General features: G+C 47.7%; 2 protein-coding genes across 2 annotated transcripts; both read right to left on the reverse strand.

Moving 5' to 3' along the window:
• Positions 1–688: 688 nt before the first annotated feature.
• LOC101673454 (antigen peptide transporter 2) lies at positions 689–13,802 on the reverse strand. The gene is made up of 12 exons (XM_045081434.1): positions 13,648–13,802; positions 12,676–13,176; positions 12,471–12,585; positions 11,113–11,243; positions 10,624–10,829; positions 7,863–8,060; positions 7,621–7,749; positions 6,233–6,421; positions 5,894–6,067; positions 5,536–5,695; positions 5,073–5,209; positions 689–4,528 (listed from the first exon to the last, which is right to left on the reverse strand). Exons 2-12 carry the CDS (start codon positions 13,166–13,168, stop codon positions 4,349–4,351), a joined length of 2,112 nt encoding a protein of 703 aa, XP_044937369.1. The 5' UTR covers positions 13,169–13,176; positions 13,648–13,802; the 3' UTR covers positions 689–4,348.
• Positions 13,803–15,382: 1,580 nt separating this feature from the next.
• LOC123392426 (proteasome subunit beta type-8-like) lies at positions 15,383–18,739 on the reverse strand. Its single transcript, XM_045081436.1, has 6 exons — positions 18,552–18,739; positions 17,654–17,801; positions 17,380–17,491; positions 16,799–16,928; positions 16,226–16,430; positions 15,383–15,703 (listed from the first exon to the last, which is right to left on the reverse strand). The coding sequence occupies exons 1-6, from the start codon at positions 18,696–18,698 to the stop codon at positions 15,615–15,617; spliced, it is 831 nt and encodes a 276-aa protein (XP_044937371.1). The 5' UTR covers positions 18,699–18,739; the 3' UTR covers positions 15,383–15,614.
• Between the last annotated feature and the right edge of the window lie 113 nt (positions 18,740–18,852).

Below are 18,852 nucleotides of genomic sequence, written 5' to 3' on the forward strand. Positions count from 1 at the left end.
GGTCATCTGTTTTGTTTCTTCAATTTCACATGAGTAAAATCTTATGGTATTTTTCTTTCTCTTATTGACTAATTTCGCTCAGCATAATGCCCTCTAGTTCCAACCACATCATTGCAAATGGCAACAATTCATTTTTTTTTTGATGGTTGAGGAATATTCTATTGTCTATATATACCACATCTTCTTTATCCATTCATCTGTCAATGGACATCTGGGCTTTTTCCATAGGTTGGCTATTGTGGGCATTGCTGCTATAAACACTGGGGTGCAGGTGCCCCTTCGGATCACTGTATTTCTATCTTTTGGGGTAAATATCTAGTCGTGCAATTGCTGGGTCATAGAGTAACTCTATTTTTACCCTTACATTTTTAAGATAGTTTTAAACTGGCAATATCTGAAGTTAAACTCTACCCCCTTCCAATAAAACAAAGGCTTTGGAATGTTTTCCTTTATCTGCCTCATTCTCATGTTGTGATTGTTCTATCGTGTTCTTAAATTTCATAGTCATATCTGTTCGTGATTTTTATAGTTATTCTTCATTCCTCATTCTGATTTACCAATATTATAGACAGATATTTTGTTTTTATTGTTGTATGTGTCATTTTTGTTTCCTGTGTCCCAATTTTTCTTGCTCAATTTAGTATGCTTATGTAAGTGGTAATAAAAGAAAAACAAATGACAACTACCATATGATGTCACTTTTTATTGATAAGATTGATAAAACCTAAAAAGCTAATTTAACAGCACTCCATGTTGATGAGAATGTGGGGAAACAGATAAATTTATATAGTACTGATGGAACTGTGCATGAATACCTTTATGAGGGCAATTCTGCAACATATATCAATATTAGTAATATATATACATACACTTGGACTCAGCAGCTCCCCATTTAGAATTTTACCCTATGGGTATTCTTGCATACGTGTATTATAATGTCTACACAAAGCATTACTTATACTAGCTAGAGACTTCAAGTAACCTAGCTACCCATCAGTAGGAGAAGACAAGTTAAATGAAATACAGTACTTCCATAAAATAGAATGCTATATAGTCGTATATTTCTAAGTATAAAAAAATAAAGTTCAAAACAGTGCATCTAAGGACCTATTTGTAAAACTAGGGCACAAGAACATATTCACAAATTTGCTTAAATTTACATGAAATTTCCCTAGGAGATAAATATAAAGCTTGGAACATGGACTGTGTGTGCAAGGGGTCTTAGTAAACCGTGGGAAGGATGGGAGTGAGGGTTTCCTCTACATACCTCGTTGGGGCTCTTCAATTTTAAACCCCATTAATATATTTCCTATTCACATAAATATATTTTTAAAGAGACTAGTAGGAAGGTAAGCAGATAGAAGGAGTATAGGCAACTCTTTTGAGTTTTGTAGTAAAGCTGGGCAGAGTCCACCTTTTCCAAGCTTTGTGAGCCAGACAATGTGCCTAAACCTCCATTTTCTCATTCTTAGAACTGATATAGTAACACCTGCACCTAGGATTATCTTGAGGAAAAAGTACAAAGATATACATGAGGCACTTAGCACAGCACTCGAATGATTATTGTTATTGTAATGGCAATTACATGAATTGTGATAATTCATAAGTCCATAAAACTCTAGGTTCAAAACCCAGTATTTCCTACGATTACTAAATGGGCATCAGATTCAATCAGATGGGTGCTTTTTTGGCTCACTCAGCACCAAAAACCAGGAAGATCTTTGTTTTCCTTACTTCCTACTCCTTTCTCCAAAATTCTGACAACTGCACTGAGTCTCCTCTTGAATCACAACTGCCATGAGAACGGCAAAGGGGCTACCCTACATGGCTGGGGAAAAAAGGACTTGAAATTCAATGCCATTTCCACACTGGGCAAAGCAGATGGGTTGTCTGTGGGCTCCAGAGAAATCTATGAGAGTTTCCTAAGGTTTCCCCTCTCCATTCATACCATCCTTTGGAAAGAGTAAAATATGACTGAATGGGAAAGATGCCGAAGGTAAGTGACAAGAAGAGGAGGTTATGGGGCAGGCAGATCAAATGGTGTTGGGGGGAGGCGGGGTGAATGAAAAGAACTAGAACTCAGGAACAGACTAGAATTACTCATATCTGTGATTACCAAACAAACCACACTTGTAGGCTTTTGCCAAAGTTCCACACTTTGACCTCCAGGGAACATTTCCAGAATGTGTCCCTGACATAAGGTCTACTTGGGAGTTTCCCTCAGATAACCAACTTTACAGACACCCTAAGATCCTGAGGTCTGCTGCATCTTTCTAATGCCCATCTGAATCCCTGAGTTTTCTTCCCAGCTCAATCACTGAGTAGCTCTGCAGTTTCAGGCCAGTTCCCCTTTCTATAAAGATTTGACTGCTTTATTATTTTTAAGATACCTTGCAGGCTTAAACTATTAGGTGTCATTATATTGAGGCTATTGTCATTACACTGAAGCTATCAAAGAATTTTAACAGATCATCTTCCTCCTTGAGGGCAATAATTTCCCTAAGGTTGGGACATACAGGAATGATTATTCCCATTTTATAAACAGAGGAAGGACGTTTGGTTAAGAGGGAAAGAAATTGGGCCAGAATTGTCTCTCTCCACATGGGTATTTAAGTTCAGTGGTATTTGAGACACTAACACCAGAATGAAGCGAAGGCTTACCTGCATAAGAAAGCTCCTTTCTCTCACTTTGCCCATTCCCAACAGTTACCAGGATGAAAAAAAGAAACCAAAACTGCAAAAGTTCCGGGTAGCTCATTGCTAGAGCTGGAAAGCACCTGGTGTTTCTGGGAACGTGAAAGTTTCTCTTTCCTAGAATAGGAACCTTCAAAGGTAAGTCCCTCCCAAAAGGCAGTAATGCACACAGCTCTGAATTTTCAGTGGTTGGCATGTGGAGGGAGGACAGAGAAGATTTATTCATTTGTGCAACAGACATTTGCTTATTGTCTGCTATGAATCGAGCCCTGTGTCAGGTAGTCAATATAAAACTTAGTAAAATATATGGCCTTCCCCCACCCAGGAACTCGTGGTCTAATGGGAGAACAGAAGGGTGAGGGGATGGGGAGTTTATTACAGGCTGTGAAAGAGCTAAGCTCTGGGGCAACAGAAGCACATGCAAAGGACACTTTCTCCGACTGAGCTCAGAATGGAAGACCTGACCCGAGTTAAGTCTTGAAGGACTGGGGTAAATCATAAAGGGTGGTTCAGGAAGCAGCAAGAACACACCATATGCAAAGGCGCACAGGCATGAGGAGGGCAGGAAGTTTGCGGTGGGAGCTTAATGCAGCAGGGAAGGGTGCTGCAAATGAGCTGCACAACCTCGCATGCTGTGAGGAAGATCTGAGCAGAAAGGAGGGAAGAGCTTGAAGGACTTTACGGAAGTTACGTCATCTTATGTGTCTGCAAAAGAAAAATGACTTCACAAAGAACAGCTGGAAGAGCTGAGCCAATGATGGGGAAACCTCTTTGGTGATGAGATCATCTAAGACTAAATGAAAGTTATAATAACCACGGGACTAGAGAGAAGGCAGAAAATTCAGAGCTCTTTACTGAATCTGAGTATGAATTCAAGATTATGAACACACGACATCATATAATTTACTGGTTGAGGTTGTGGACTCAGGGGTCAGGCTTGGATTCAACTCCAACTCCACCCCTGTGTAACCTTGGGAAAGTTATTTAACTTCTTTGAGACTCAGTTTCCTCACCTGTAAGATGGGGATAATAATACCAACCACATAGGCTTAAGGAAAAGGACTAAATATGATAATGCCTGAAAAACATTTAGCATACTTCCTATCATATTAAAACTCTATAAATGGTAGTTATTACCAGTGTTTTATTAACACTGTTAATTAGGAAACAGTGTTCTACCCCTCCACATCCTAGCTTCCCCTAAAATATCAGTTATCAGATATCAGATATCAGTGTGAAAGGGGAAAGACACAGAAAGGCAACCTCATGAATATTTACATCATACTGGCTAACATTTATCTCGAAGAACAGATTAAGACACAGGTAGCTAGCAGAACAGTAGCTATGGTCACCTATGGTGAAACAAGGGTTAGTTTTACTTTTCTCTATGTATACGTGCTATTTACATAATAAGGAAAATGTACTTTAAATAGATGTATTATGCCCCAATACTCAGCAGCAGGGAAATGAGGATCTTGGAAACAGACAGCACCCCCCTTTCTCCCACCCCCGGTCAGCACACATGGTCCAAACTTCCACCATGCCAATAGCTCTAGCAACAACTACCCAGCAGCACAAGCCCAGGGAAACTCCCAGCATGAGCTACTCTGGATCATGGAGATGACTACTGGAAGGGTCCCGTGTCCCCGGGCTCTCAGTCCTCCAGGAGCTGCTGCACCAGGCGGGAATAGAGGTCCTGGCCCTCCATGAGCTCTGAGTGCTCCCGCAGCTCACCCTGCCTGAGCACCAGGACCTGGTCCGCACTCTGCACCGTCTGCAGCCTGTGAGCAATCACCAGCACTGTTCGGACCCCGTGGGATTTCCAGTCCTGCAGCTGAAGGGGGAGGATCATAATGCCTCAGAGGGTAAGAAGAAGGGCCTGGGTGGCTCAGTGGGTTAAGGGTCTATCTGAGGCTCAGGTTATAATCCCAGGGTCCTGGGACCAAGCCCTGTCAGGGGGCCTGCTTCCCCCCCTCCCTCTGCTGCCCACCCTGCTTGAGCTCTTTCACTTGCTCTCACTCTCTCTCTCAAATAAATAAAATCTTTTTAAAAAATAATAAAGAAAAATAAGAACAGGATGGGCATCATATCGCAACTGGGCAGTATCTCTTGTGGCACAGGGTAAAGAAGACGTGAACGATGAGAAAGACGACAAAGTCTGCACTGCCCTTCTCTCTCAGCTGTCCCACTGTAAAGGGAACTGGGGAAAAGGAGGGGCTGTTCCCACACCCCATACTCTCCATTCCACTCTCCACCCCCCGCGAAAGCATAGATAGTCTTCCACTAGTGGGCCATTTGTCTTCCTCTGCCCAATTCTGCATACACTGGTCCTTCAATCATGAGCCTCAGGTCCCACTGCCTGCCGCCCCAGGACTCACAGCCTGCTCACACTGGACGTCCAGAGCACTGGTGGCTTCATCCAGGATGAGGACTCGTGGGTTCCGCACAAGGGCCCGGGCAATGGCCAGACACTGCCTCTGTCCCGCAGCCAGCTGCTTCCCTTTCTCCCCTACATCTGAGGAATCCGAGAAATACCTTTTCTCAGACACAAGTGGCCACGACAGCGTCCTCCCCATGAGCAGGGACGAGCACACAGCTGGTCTTTCCACCAGCCTATGTCAGGAGGGCAGGGGTGGACACCTGTTGGACACCTCTCTTGGCTGGCCCAAGAGAGGGAGCACTACTACCCCGGGGGACTGTCTCCCAACCGGGACCCGCAACTAGAAAACTCCCAGTGCCAGGGAAGGCAGGAAAGTGGGAGCCAAGCACCGGGCAAAGAAATAGCAGACACAACCCATACCCCCAGGAAGCAGCTCCAGCTCCTCTTCTGAAGGAAGGTACCTGTACTCAGTCCGTGCTCCAACTCCTGTATGAAGCCATGGGCATTAGCTGCCTGGGCAGCTGCCATCACCTTCTCATCACTGCAGCTCTTCAGCCCGTAAGCAATGTTGTCCCTCACAGAACCCGAGAAGAGCACAGGCTCCTGCCCCACCGAAGTCACCTGCGCAGAGGGGATGGGAACAGGGGACGGAGGGTGTGTTAAGCCCCCGGGGCAAGGATCCTCTTTTCCTCCTGGTCCAGCTCCCTTAGAATGTGCTCCATGTTTCTTCCCACGGATCTCCCATGCTCTCCGCACATGCTTCTTCCCTCCTATCTCCTGTTCCTCCTCACCGCACCCCCTCTGACCACCACCACCCACCTGTCGATGCAGGTAGCAGTGTTCGTACTCGGAGATGGGCTTCCCATCCAGCAGCAGCCGTCCCCCAGTGGGCTGGTACAAATTCTGCAGCAAGGCAGCCACTGTGCTCTTCCCGGACCCATTGGGCCCCACCAGAGCCGTCATCTGACCAGGGCGTAGAGTGAACGTCAGCCCCTAGAAAAGCCGAGAAACAGTCAGAGGCTTGCCCCACGGACGTCGCCTTCTGGTTCTGTCGGGGGGGGGGGGGGGATCAACCTCTCAGAGACAAAGGATCTACTACAGGCCGTGCCGCCTGGGAGCCGTGGTCCGGGTTCCCTCCTTGCAGCCCCTCTCAGGCACCTTGAGCACAGGTTGGTCGGGGCGGTTGGGATACGCAAAAGAGACGTCTTGGAATTCCACCAGCCCCCGCAGAGTGGGAGGGGCCAGCGTCCCCGGCGGAGGCAGCTTTGGCTTCCGATCCAGGTACTGAAACACCTTCTCCGCAGCCCCGACGTTGCTGAGCATATCGCCGCACATGTAAACCAGGGTCTGGAAAACAGGAACGGAGGGGTCAGTTCCCCAAATGCAGCTTCACCAGAAACCAGCTCCCCAGCTCCTCGCACGCTCCCCTGCCACACTCTGTCCAGGTCAGGCTTGGTAGCAGTGTTCGTACTCGGGAGATGGGCTCCTGCGTACTCGGAGGGGATACCTCCCCTCATCCGAAAAGGCTTCCCTCCCCCTAAATGTGCAATTCAGATGGAATTTAAAGGCAACCCAAGGCCCCAGCGAACCAATCTGCAACGTAAAGGACAGAGAGGTCCGTACTCGGGTTCAGCGCTAATTCTCTTCCCCATACCCTCCAGTTCCCGCTCCGTATTACTTGTGCACCATTCTGTTTTGCCTTAACTGGACAGGGAGCTCCTTAAAAGCAGGCACTATGCCCACCTCATCTCTGCCACTCTAGCCACCAGAGTGCCTAGCACAGCTCTTCATACATAAAAGATGTTTCACAAATATGTAGGAAAATTATAAAATAACCACCAAGGTGAAGTAGCTATTTTTGAAAACTGGTAAATCTAGGAAAAGACCCAAATGCTATTCTGCCCTTCCTACTCAAATTGTACCACTGGGTTATCAAAGAGTGGACCAGGGTAAGTCTCCCTGGATAGATGTATTCCAGCTATTAAGTGGAGGAATGGTAGAGTGTCACCGTCTTGCAAGCCCTAATGATTTTAATGGATCTAGGCATTGAGCATTAATGGCTGATATACATGACATACATGAGAGAGATAAATGTAATATAGACACATATGTTACATGGATGAGACAAGTGGAAATATAACCCCTGTATTTGATAAATTTTAGGAACTACTGTTACACTTTTTTGGTGTAATGTGTTTCCTGGTTATATTTTTTTAAATATTTATGTTTTAGAGATATGCCCTGAGGCATTTACAGATAAAACTATATCTTGAATTTGTTTCAAAATAATATGGGTGGAGGTAGAGTTGAAACAGAATGGCCATGAGTTGGTAATTTTAAAGCAGGTGATGCGTACATGCAGGTTCATTATAGTTCATCCCTTTTTGGGGGGCATAAATTTGAAGTTCTCCATAATATAATGAGCTGGGGGTTGGTTTGGTTTGTATTTTTAAGGAGCTCAAACAAAGGCCCAGGCCCAGAGGCCATAGAGAAAACTGGGGAAGGGGGTGGGGGTTGGTGAGAGTATGTCCAGGCTCCTGACTCACTTGCACATAATGGCCCATGTCCTCCTCATACAACAGGAAGGAGAGCAGCCCGCCTTGAGTGAGGTCCCCAGCCAGGATCTGCTGCACCCCACAGTTCAGCATCAGTACCTGCATTCCCAAGTGCACCGTCTGCAGGGAAAGAAGAAAGCCCTGAAAAAGAGTCCACCACACAGAGCAGCGGGAACCCCACTGCCTTCCCTGTCCCTCTCTGGCTCCTACCCCCAGCCACACAACCTCCTCACCCTCCGAAAGAGTAGGTAGAGGGCACGTTCCAGGTCTCGTCGCCACCACAGCTGCCGGCACCGTTCCAGGGTCTCCTTATAGAGATGGATTTCCTGCGCCTCAGCTCCAAAACTCCGCACCGTCTGCAGCCCTCCAACAGCCTCCCGCACCACCTGTCCTGCTTTCGCCAGAGCATTTTGGATGTCCAGAAGCAGTGCCTGCAAAAGTGGGCGGAGGGGGGGGGGATATAAGGGGCTGATGGGACAGAAGACAAGAGACCTCCCCCAAGCTACCTAAGGGGCTCAGTGGGTTAAAGCCTCTGCCTTCAGCTCCAGTCATGATCTCAGGGTCTTGGGATGGAGCCCCGCATCGCATCGGGCTCTCTTCTCAGCAGGGAGCCTGCTTCCTCCTATCTCTCTCTGCCTGCCTCTCTGCCTACTTGTGATCTCTCTCTCTGTCAATTAAATAAATAAAATCTTTAAAAATAAATAAAAATATCTAACTGTCCTTTTCCCCTCTTCCTTACATTTCTTTCCAAAAGAACTAGGGAATACAGGCTCCTCATTTGCTCCTTCATTTAAGGGAATTCATACCACCTGCAGCATCTGAATGAAACCAGAAGAGATCATTTCCCTAAAGAGCCACTGCTAGTTAACAAAAGGTGGGGATGTAACTCAAAACGGATAAAAACCTAAACCAGAGCTAAAACCATAAAACTCTCAGAAGAAAACTTCAGGGCAAAGCTTCATGACACTAGATTTGGTGATGATTTCTTGGAATAACACAAAGTACAGCCAACAACAACAACAAAAAAAAACTGGTCTTCATCAAAATTTAAAACTTTTGTGGGAGAAAACATTTCCAAATCATGTATCTGATAAGGGGCTAATATCCAGAATAGTGAAAGAAGTCCTACAACTCAACAAGTAAAACACAACACAATTAAAAAAATAAGCAAAGAACTTAAAAAGACATTTCTCCAAAAAAGATATAGATATGGCCAACAAGCCCATGAAAAGATGTCCAACACCACTAGTCACTAGGGAAATGCAAATCAAAACCACAGTGGGCTATCACTTCATGAAAATTAGGATGGCTGCTATTTTTTAAAAAGCGCTGCATATTCATATACAGCAGAATTTTACTCAGCCATAAAAGAGAAGGAAATCCTGCCATTTGCAACAGCATGGATAGAACCTGAGGGCATTATGCTAAGTGAAATCAGCCAGAGAAAAAGAGGAATACTGTGTGATCTCATTTATATGTGTCATCTAAACAAACAAACAAACAAAAATTTCATAGAAAAAGAGATCAGGGCATCTCTGCCTTCGGCTCAGGTCATGATCTCAGGGTCCTGGGATGGAGTCCTGCATCAGGCTCTCTGCTTGGCAGAGAACCTGCTTCCTCCTCTCTCTCTCTCTCTCTCTCTCTCTCTTTCTGCCTGCCTCTCTATTTGTGATCTCTCTCTGTCAAATAAATAAATAAATTCTTCAAAAAAAAAAAAGAGAGAGAGAGAGAGAATGAGAGAGAGAGAGATCAGATTTATAGTTAACAGAGACCAGAGGAAGGGGTGGGGAATGGACTGGAGGAAAGCAGTCAAAAGGTAGAAACTTTGAGTTGTAAGCTAAGTAAGTACGGGGGACTGTAATAAAGAAACAAACAGAAGATAAGTGCTGGAGAAGAAAGGGAGAAATCGAAACCCTTGTGTATTGCCAAGGGGAATGTCAAAAGGTGCGGGCGCTGTGAAAACCATTGTGGTGGTGGGTCTTCCAAATATTAAAAACAGAATTACCATAACATCCAGCAATTCTTGGTCTGGGTATATCCCCAAAAGAACTGAAAGCAGAGACTCGAACAAATATTTGTACACCCATGTTTACAGCAGCATGGCACAATAGCCAAAAGGTGGAAGCAACCCAAGCCTCCGGAAAGAGATGAATGGATTAACAAAAAGCGGTCTACGCATCAATGGCGTATTAGTTTTAAAAAGGAAGAGAATTCTGACACGTGCTACAATAGGGATGAACCTGGAGGACAGTACACTAGGTGAAATAAGCCAAACACAAAAAGACAAATACTGCATGATCCCACTTACATGAGATACCTAGAGTAATCAGATTCATGGAGACAGGAAATAGACCTGTCATTGCCAAGGGCTGGGAGGAGGGGAAGTGGGGAGTTATTGTTTAATAGGTACCAAGTTTCAGCTTGGGAAGATGGAGACAGTTGCTGGAGATGGATGGTGGTGAACCTTGCACAACAATGTGAGTGTACTTAATGCCGCTGAATGGCACAATAAAAAAATAGTAAAAATGGTCAATTTTATGTTATGTAAACTTTACCATCACTTTTCTAAAAAGAGAGAAAGGAGAGCTGATACTCAGACTCAGGACTTCCTGACTGCACTTTTCTACTTTCTCTGCACTCGACCCAAATTGATTTCCCCTGATTAGAAAGGGGAAAACTCTGCTTAAAATCTTCCAAAACAGCATTTTTAATCTTTTTGTGGGGAAGGCACGACCAGACTCCTTTGAGAATCTAGTAGGAGGTTATCTTGTTTCCAGAAAAATGCTCCCTCTTCTTCTCCCACTCTCCTCTCTCTCTCTCTCTCTCTCTCTCTCTCACACACACACACACACACACACTCTCTCTCTCTTACATAAAATCCCAGGGCCTAGGACCCTTCTCAAGCCTGTCAGAACTACTGCTCTGGAGGCTGAGAAGAGAAGACCTCTGGAAGAGCTTCTTCTGCCCTGGGGATTCCCTAACATCCCCACGTACCTGATGGCGGACATCGTACACTTTTTGAGCTGTTATTGCCAGAGGCACCTTGAGCAAAGAGAGAAGGGCCAGCCGGGGGGACAGGCTGAGCATGAAGCCATACAGCCCCACCACTTTGACCAGGCTTCGCAAGAGCACGTTGGCGTTCAGAGCAAGCCAGCAGCTCATCAATTTGGTATCTGAGTTCAGTCTCGAATTCAGCTCCCCTGGGGAGGACAGAGCCAGTGAGGAAATCATGTGTAAAGCAGAACACCCAGAGACTGCCCCCACCGACTGTCCCCACTGACACAGCCCCCTCTTCTAAACACACCCCCTCACTTGCAGAGACCAGTGGAAGCGACCTCACTACCCCATCCCAAAAGAGAGCTCAGCAGCTCCTCGCCCTGGCACCATGGGTGCAGGTGGGAAGAGAGGCTGTTTATGGGCTGGAGGGTAACTAAGAGGCAAGAAAGGTCCAGGGGAATCCCAGACCTGGACTCCAGGCCCCACCTGTCTTAGTATCCTGGAAGAAACTGAGGTCCTGGCGCAGAAGGGAGGAGAAAAGCAGCTGCCGGACCCGCACGTTGACCCTGGACATGGTGAAGGTGAAGCAGCTCCCACGGCAGCCGGCACACAGTGAGCTGTGGGAACGGGCATGAAGGGGACACAGGTGCACAGAGGGAGGGAACGAGTGAGAGAAGCAAAGGAGAAATCACAGAATGAAAATAAATACAAGGTTGGAGAAAGTGCACCATGAGAAGCAGAAGAGAAGCAGAGAGAGAGAGGGAGACAAGGGGAGGGGCAGGAACAAACAGAGGCAGGAAAAACAGGACAGGGAGAGCTAGATGTGGGAACAAAATCGTAACATATACAAATTCACGAGTATCTATGGCGCTCACTCCATGCTAGACATAGGGAAGACCATAATAGAAACGAAGACATGTCAAGAGAAATAGCTTGTGGTCCTGCCTGACCCAGAGCCCACCTTCTTCAGTGCTGTTCCTCTACCCTCCCCCTCCGTCTTGGTCTCTTGCCCCCCTGCCCACGCCAAAGTCCTCCTTCCTACTTTACTCTGGGAACTGCAGCAATGAATTCCCTTGCCCTCCTCTTCTCTGGAGCCCCAGAGACATGCTGTTCCCTCACATCTATTGTCCCTGAAGTTGAGAATTCCTCTTAGGCCAACCATTTATATAACAAAACTTAAAGGAAAAATGAAAAAGATAGAAGCAAGTATTTCACAAAATATGGTTTCCATGTTTAGAAGGCTGTTGGGATAGTCAGACATAAAATGAGGAGGGTTTGAACTCCAGCAATCGCTGTGAGAATGGCCAGAAAAGAGCCACAGGAGGAACACTTTGAAAGCAGGAAACAGTGGGGCTAGTGTCTGAACATCAGGAAGGCATCAACAATACTGATGCTTGGAGCCTAGGACCCTGTTTGTTTCGTACATGGGAATAAAAGAGGGAGCCACTTCCAAGAAAACCAGGAGGGAGTATGATACGTATGAAGGTCTGGGTATGTAGAGTGTGAGATGACAGTGGGTTGTCCAATGGCAATGTCAAGAAGTCAGGTGAACTACAAGACTAGAGATGAGTGTAGAAATATGGGTCTGGGAGTCGCTTCCGAGGAGCTGGCTTCAGCAAAGAGAAGCAAGTATGGATTGGAAGCATAATGTTGGGTAAATAGGGTGAATGAACGAAAGAGTGGCTGAGAGTGTGAAACAGAATGGTGAATAAACACTTTCACACATATTCTGGTTTAAGTATTTTATGCTTCATGTACTAAAGTATCTGAAAACAAAGTCAGGAGATGGAGGGCCCCTGTAAAGATGTGAGGCTAGCAAATGAACCCAATTAAGGATCACCTACCTGCCAATGGAGAAGAGACACATGAAAAAGATGGCGCTGGCAAAGGCATCAGGGTCAAAATCACCTCTCAGGATGTCAATGACATGACCGGAATAGTAAGGGATGAATGTCTCACCTGAAAGCGGCGTGGAGGAGAACAGATGAAGATGCTGGCACCAAGGACCTCTGCCCACCTCCGATTCCCAATGCCCCCTTCCAGACTCACCCAACACGGCAACAATAAGGAAGCAGAAGGCTGCAACGAGATAGGGCAGGTCTGGCCAGGAGAGCTTCAGCAGCCTCCACATCAAGTCTGTGTTGTTCTCCTGGCCCTGCTTCCTCTCCTGGGCTCCTGGGGAGCTCAGCAGAGCCCACATGGCCCAGCTTAGCCACGCAGCCCCATACCCCACCACCAGCCAGCTCCAGGGGGCTGAAGCCACTCTGACTGGGGGAGCACTCAAGGCCCCTGGGACCAGGGCCCTTAGGGAAAGAAACAGGGGGGTCCCCAGACAGAGCGGGGGCAGCAGTGTTCCCACCAATCCCAGGAGTCCTCCCACCTTTAGCAGCCACCAGAGCCCTCCAAGTCGCAGGGTCCCCTCCAGCCAAAGGCCTGGAAGCCCCGGGGGAAGGAGAGCCCCCAGTGTCCCCTGAAGCAGCCAGAGGAGAGCCGAGTCCGCCAGCAGCAGGAAGGCGCAGGGTCTCAGGTCAGAGAACCGCATGGTCTTATCTAGGGGGAGAAGAGGAATGACGGAGATGGGGTCCCAATCCTGGCCCTATGCTCACCACCCCGACTCCGCTCAACGCGTCCGTCAGCTTCTCAATTTACCCACCCCTACCCTGAATTATCCCCTCGGTCCCCGGTGCCCATCACTACGGCCGGCTTATGACAGAAGGCATTCTGCCCGTCATAGGGAGCCTCAGCCTTTAAAAAAAAAAAAAAGAAGAAGAAGAAGGAAAAAAAGAAAAAAAAAAAAAAAACCGTGATTCCCCCCCCCACACACACCCGCCCTACGTCCAGCCCGCCGCTGCCGCCACCGAGTTCCGAAGAGCCACCCCGCGGTCCCCGCCCGGCTCCCTCGCACTCTCCGGGAGGCCAAAGGGCCTGGGGGAGGGGGAGCGCGGCGGGGGGTGGGGGCGAATGGGTGGCGGGTTGGGATGCTTCGGGTAGCGCTCCCGGCTCTGGGCCGTGCGAACTCACCCGCGGCGGCTTCGGGACTGCAGCTCTGGGGGGCTTTCGTCTCCGTGCTGAGCACCGAGCGCTGAAATCAGCTCGTCCTGGTTCTCCTTCGTTTTCCCCTTCAGTCTGCCAGCGGCACTCTGCAAGCGGGGGCGTCCCGGCGCCCGCCGCTTTCGCTTTCGCTTCCCTAGACCGAGCCCCGGTTTCGGGCAGGGCAGCCACCAGCAGGGGACGCGCGACACCTGCAGCCCGCGGAAGCCCAGTGCCAAGCCGGGCGCACACGGGACGCGCCCCGCCCCTCAGGGAACTTCTTGCACTTAGCAGCGGTTACTCTGTAGCAGAAAACTCCTGCAAAGTGTTTTAAGTTCATTAATTAAAGCAAAGCTCTTTCAAGGAATGAGATGTTTTATATTTGGAGAACCGCTGGATTTTCTTGCCTTCAGTTCTGATCCTATTTTGAGAACTGCCTCTTCCTATATCCTCAGCTCCAGTTTTAGAGTCTGGGATCAAAACCGAGCCAGAATCTGAGCGAGAGGCACTCAGAACCTCTTCTAAATAGAAAGTCCCAGACACTTTGACCGGGGCCTCAGTAGGTTTCCACTTACACAGATTTTGAGCGGAAAGGCCCCTATTCTTTACCTTCACCTGCCCTCCTCAACACAGCTCCCTGGGCAGAGCACAAGTTCAGGTGCCTCCAGGTGTGTGTTTCAGATTAAGTCGTGGGGCACCTCTGGCATATGAGGAGGATGCACTTTGTTTCCTTGTCTATTTTAACACTGATTAAGGGGTAAACAGGATTCTATAGGTCCTGCCTGACCCAGAACCCACCTATGGAACATGCTGGTTTGTTTATTCCAGAAGTAACTCTTCAAGTTGAAACTACCTCCCCAACTCAAAATACCCCCAAAGGAAGGATCACTTGGATTCCAAACCACCTGTTTGAAAGGTTACTGGTATGTTTACCAATAAGGCACTTCTAGTTTAAAGGGGGGAGGTGTATTCCAAGTAGACAATTATTAAAATTTCTCCAAGCTTGCCATTCTGAGATTTGGAGATCAGGAGACTCTGTCCTTAATGGAAACAAAAGCTTCCTTTTCAGCTGCTAATTGCTTTCAAGTTTTTTCTTTAACTGACTCTCCTTAAGAGGGGACATTGTCCATGTTCCTTGCATGATTCAGAAAAACTCGTTATGTCTTTCTCATTTTCCTAACCTGCTTACTTTTTCCTCATATTTCCCTTTCCAAGGAGGGAGTCCTCTTTAGTCATGGTCCTGTCATCTTGCAATTAATTGAGCATGACATATCATGAAATTAAACCCCTAATGTCCATCTCTGCATTCAATATCCAGTGTCCCCAAAATGTTATTTGAGGTAAATGTACCACGTTTCCAATCACCATATACACGTGAGGTGGCTGCTTTTTCATCTGACTCTACAACGTCAAAAACAAGTCGTTCTAGTACTCTGCTCCAGACAAGCAAACCATTAACAGTGAGCCACACAGGAGTCTTCAGGTTGCGTTCCTATAAAAAGGACCTTAACCTAAAGTAAATAGCAAATATGTGTCTACAGACCTTGACCGGCCTTCCTGAGCACATGGAGGGACGAGTGTGGAAGGAAAACCCAACAGAAATATTTGGTGAGGCCCCATTTCTTAGGTTGGGGCTCAGGTCTGCTCTCAGGGAAAGCCTCTCTATTTCCTGCCCCACCCCACAAATGCCCCAGCCCCAAGTCCACTCAGCAGCAACACAGAGGCATTTATAACCATTTTCTTTTATTGAGCTTAGTGGGGCACCCAGAGTGTGGGGTAAGGGGAATGCTCCTTGAAACAGGCAACACACAAGAGGGTAAACTCCACCCCATTCACAATGCCCACAGTTCTCTCCCTCAGGGCTCAGGTTAAGGCTCCCCTCTCTTGTGGAGTGTAAACTAGCCCAGGTTCCTGAGTTGGCCAGGCTGTGCCAGAAAAGGCGTGCTCAGCCTCCGCTATTACTGACTGGTCTCCTGATACTGGTGCAGCAGGTCACTGACGTCTCTACTTTCCACTTTCACCCAACCATCCTCCTTCATGTGGTACACTGTGGGCAGATGAGAAAGAACAGGGAGTCACCATTCACTCCAGCAAGTTCCTGTTCATGGCGTTATGTGGAAGGTGACAATAACATACTCCCAAACATATTCTCAACACATACTTGATCACTGGGACTTCAATGCCCCTCTTTGGATGCTGAAAACCTCTTTCCCACACCTGGGCAGCTCAGTCAGTTAAATGTCTGACTGTTGGTTTGGTCTCAGGTCAAGACCTCAGGATCAAGAGATGGAGCCCACATGAGGCTCCACACTCAGCAGGGAGTTTGCTTGAAGTTTCTCTCCCTCTGCCCCCTCCTCCCACTCCCATGCATGCTTGCTCTCTCTTTCTCAAGTAAATAAATAAATCTGAAAGAAAGAGAGAAAGAAGAAAGAAAGAAAGAAAGAAAGAAAGAAAGAAAGAAGAAAGGAAGAAAGATAGATAGATTCTTCCGTACCACTTTATCCCCTCTAACTCTCCCAATCTCAAATCCCCCTTCCCCATCTAGGGGTGTGTAGGGTGTGTCTCTTACAGTTGATGACACCTCCGGAATAGCTGTCTCGGTGGGTGGCATAAACAATAGCCTTGCGACCCAGCTCATAGGCTTCTTCAGGACTGAGATCAGGTCGATAGCCACTATCCATGACCCCATAGGCATAGCTGTTCCCACTGCCAGTGGAGAACATACTTCCTGAGAGCCGAGTCCCATCTTCTGTTACATAGTAGAGTCCAGGACCCTACAGGAAGCAAGGAGTTTCCCGTTGGAGTTGGAGAGGGAGTTTTTAATAACATACAGGTTCAAGTGTGAGCCATAAAAGTAGATAAAAGAATAAGCATTACCCAGGAACATTTGAACCAGCATTTTAGTAACAATCATAGAACTTTAGGGGGAAAAAGTTGGAGTCAGCTATTTTATCCAAAGGAACAAGCTTACGGGAAAATGGTCCACCTCTGGACCCAGAAATAGTCCACGGGTATGCTGGAACAGTTCTATAACCCAATGTTCTACGTGCCACGCATCTTATAAGGGAGAGAGTGGGTGTGTATGATGGGGAATCAGTCTCTCACCTGTCATGGGAAAATAGGAAGAATGGAGAGCACCCACCTTCTTATCCCAGCCACAGATCATACTGCCCATGGAGAGGTCCATGCCGCGGTACTGGAACACCATGTTGGAGAGCAGTTTGGAGGCTGCCGACACTGAGATACGCTCCCCATTCCTCAGATAGTACAGCCTGGGTACAACAGGGTGGTGGGGGCAGTGGACTCAGAGGGGACAGGAGAAGTCTAGCTCTCGGAGAGCAGCCTGCTTGATGTGCAGGAAATAATTAAAGAGATAAGTATTTGAAAAGAATGGTTTGGTAGGATCTAAGGATCAGGGAGAGATTCGGAATTTAAAGTATCTAAACCACATAAAGAAATCCTAGTAAATGACACCATCCCATCAGGGTTTATGACATCAGTGCTAAATAAGTGACAATTTATCTATCTGGCTTATTGGCAAGAGCACAGGCTGAGATTTGGGAGAAGGTTTTCGAATCAACAGAAGGCTGTTTTGTGAAATACTACATTAACACCAAGACGCTACGTTAGCCCCAGGGGAAAGGATGAGGAGCAGTGATCTGGGGGTTCCAGGATCCACCATTGACCCTTGGGCTTAGGAAGGGGATAGGAGACCCGGCCTACCTGCACTCCTTGGCCAGCAGACGCTCCCAGTACAGACAGTCCGCCGCACAGCCAGACATGGTCCCAAGCAGGTAAGGGTTAATCTCAATCACTTTGTTAACCCTTGTGCTGTCTGGAAGAAGATGGAGCTTTGAGAGAGTTGGATGGACCCCACAGCTCTTCCTGTGTATCCAAAATTAGTATCTGCTTCTGCTTTGATGCAGATGTGGGCCTCCTGCCCAGAGAGGGGCCCAGCTCCCCAGATTCCAGCTGCTTGGCGCACACACACACTCACCTATGTAACTCCCAGCCGTAGCCCGAGAATCCACTGCCACAATCACTCCTTGCTGGAACTTGAAGGCCAGAGTGGTAGTGCCATGGTTCATCTCAATTCGAACATTCCTTTCACCATTCCCACCAAGGGACTGGAAGAATTCCCTGGGCTGATTAGAGAGAAAAGGTAGACGAAGGGGCACTGAAAACTTGTGAAACACAAGGCTCCAGAAGAAGTTTCACAAGAGTCTGGGAGTGAGGAGATGAGCAGAAATTCTCCAACCATGAATAACCGAAACAGTTAATAACCAATCTCTACCAGGATCTGACTTGGGAGAAGGAAAAGAACAAGCACATGACACCAACCTCTTCCATCTTCCAGCACAATAGATATGAAAGGAAATAAATGTTCACCATAAGTAAACATTTTAAGGGCGACTTTAATGCGCTTTTTCTTTCAACTCATAGGTCATTTAACACTCACAACACGATTTGTTAATAATATCCTCATTTTACAGAAGCGATGCCCCAGACCTAGACAAGGTGATTGAGCCAAGATGCACAACAGTGAGTGTCTGAGAGGAGGCTAGCAAAGTTCCCCCGTTTTCCAGGGCCCATGAGAGCCCCCGGGAGAAAGGCTTCACGATTCATGATCCCTGTGTGAGGGAGAGCTGGCTGGAAAGCTCTCTTGTCTCCCTCCACCACACCTCTAAGTCTTTGCCCTAATCTGTACTTTCTAATCCTCAGGCAGGCGATCAGCCCCTATGTTCCACGTGTCCTCCTCCCTGGCACGGGCCCTGGACGTGGTTCTCCTTCACTAAAGGATGGCCCCCTCTGGGGAGTCTCAAGGGGGACCCTCCCTTCCTCTGTGCCCTCCTCCCCGTCTCCCCCTCACCCCGGATTCTCTTTACAGCCCTGACCTGCATTCCCCGGGGGAAGGCGAACTCCGGAGACCGCAGAGAGAAGCTGTAGTGTCCAGGGTCCGAGCGAAACTGGCTTCCCAGGGTCGGGACAGCGCAATCCTTCCACTGTCCTCGGGGGGCTCCGCACACCTCCAGCAACGCCATTGTCGCCTGGGATCCAGAAACCGTCCGAGGAGGAAGCAAAAGCGAAAGCCCTCAGCCTTAAGGGGAGGGAACCAGAATTTTTTTTTTTTCCACATCCCCCTGCCCTTTCCAAGAAGAGGCCAGTGGGCGGCTGGAGACCAGAAACATCTTATTG

The sequence above is a fragment of the Mustela putorius genome, unplaced genomic scaffold (genome assembly GCF_011764305.1).
Source record: "Mustela putorius furo isolate JIRA1106 unplaced genomic scaffold, ASM1176430v1.1 tig00000567_pilon_pilon_pilon, whole genome shotgun sequence".
Classification (NCBI taxonomy): Eukaryota; Metazoa; Chordata; class Mammalia; order Carnivora; family Mustelidae; genus Mustela; species Mustela putorius.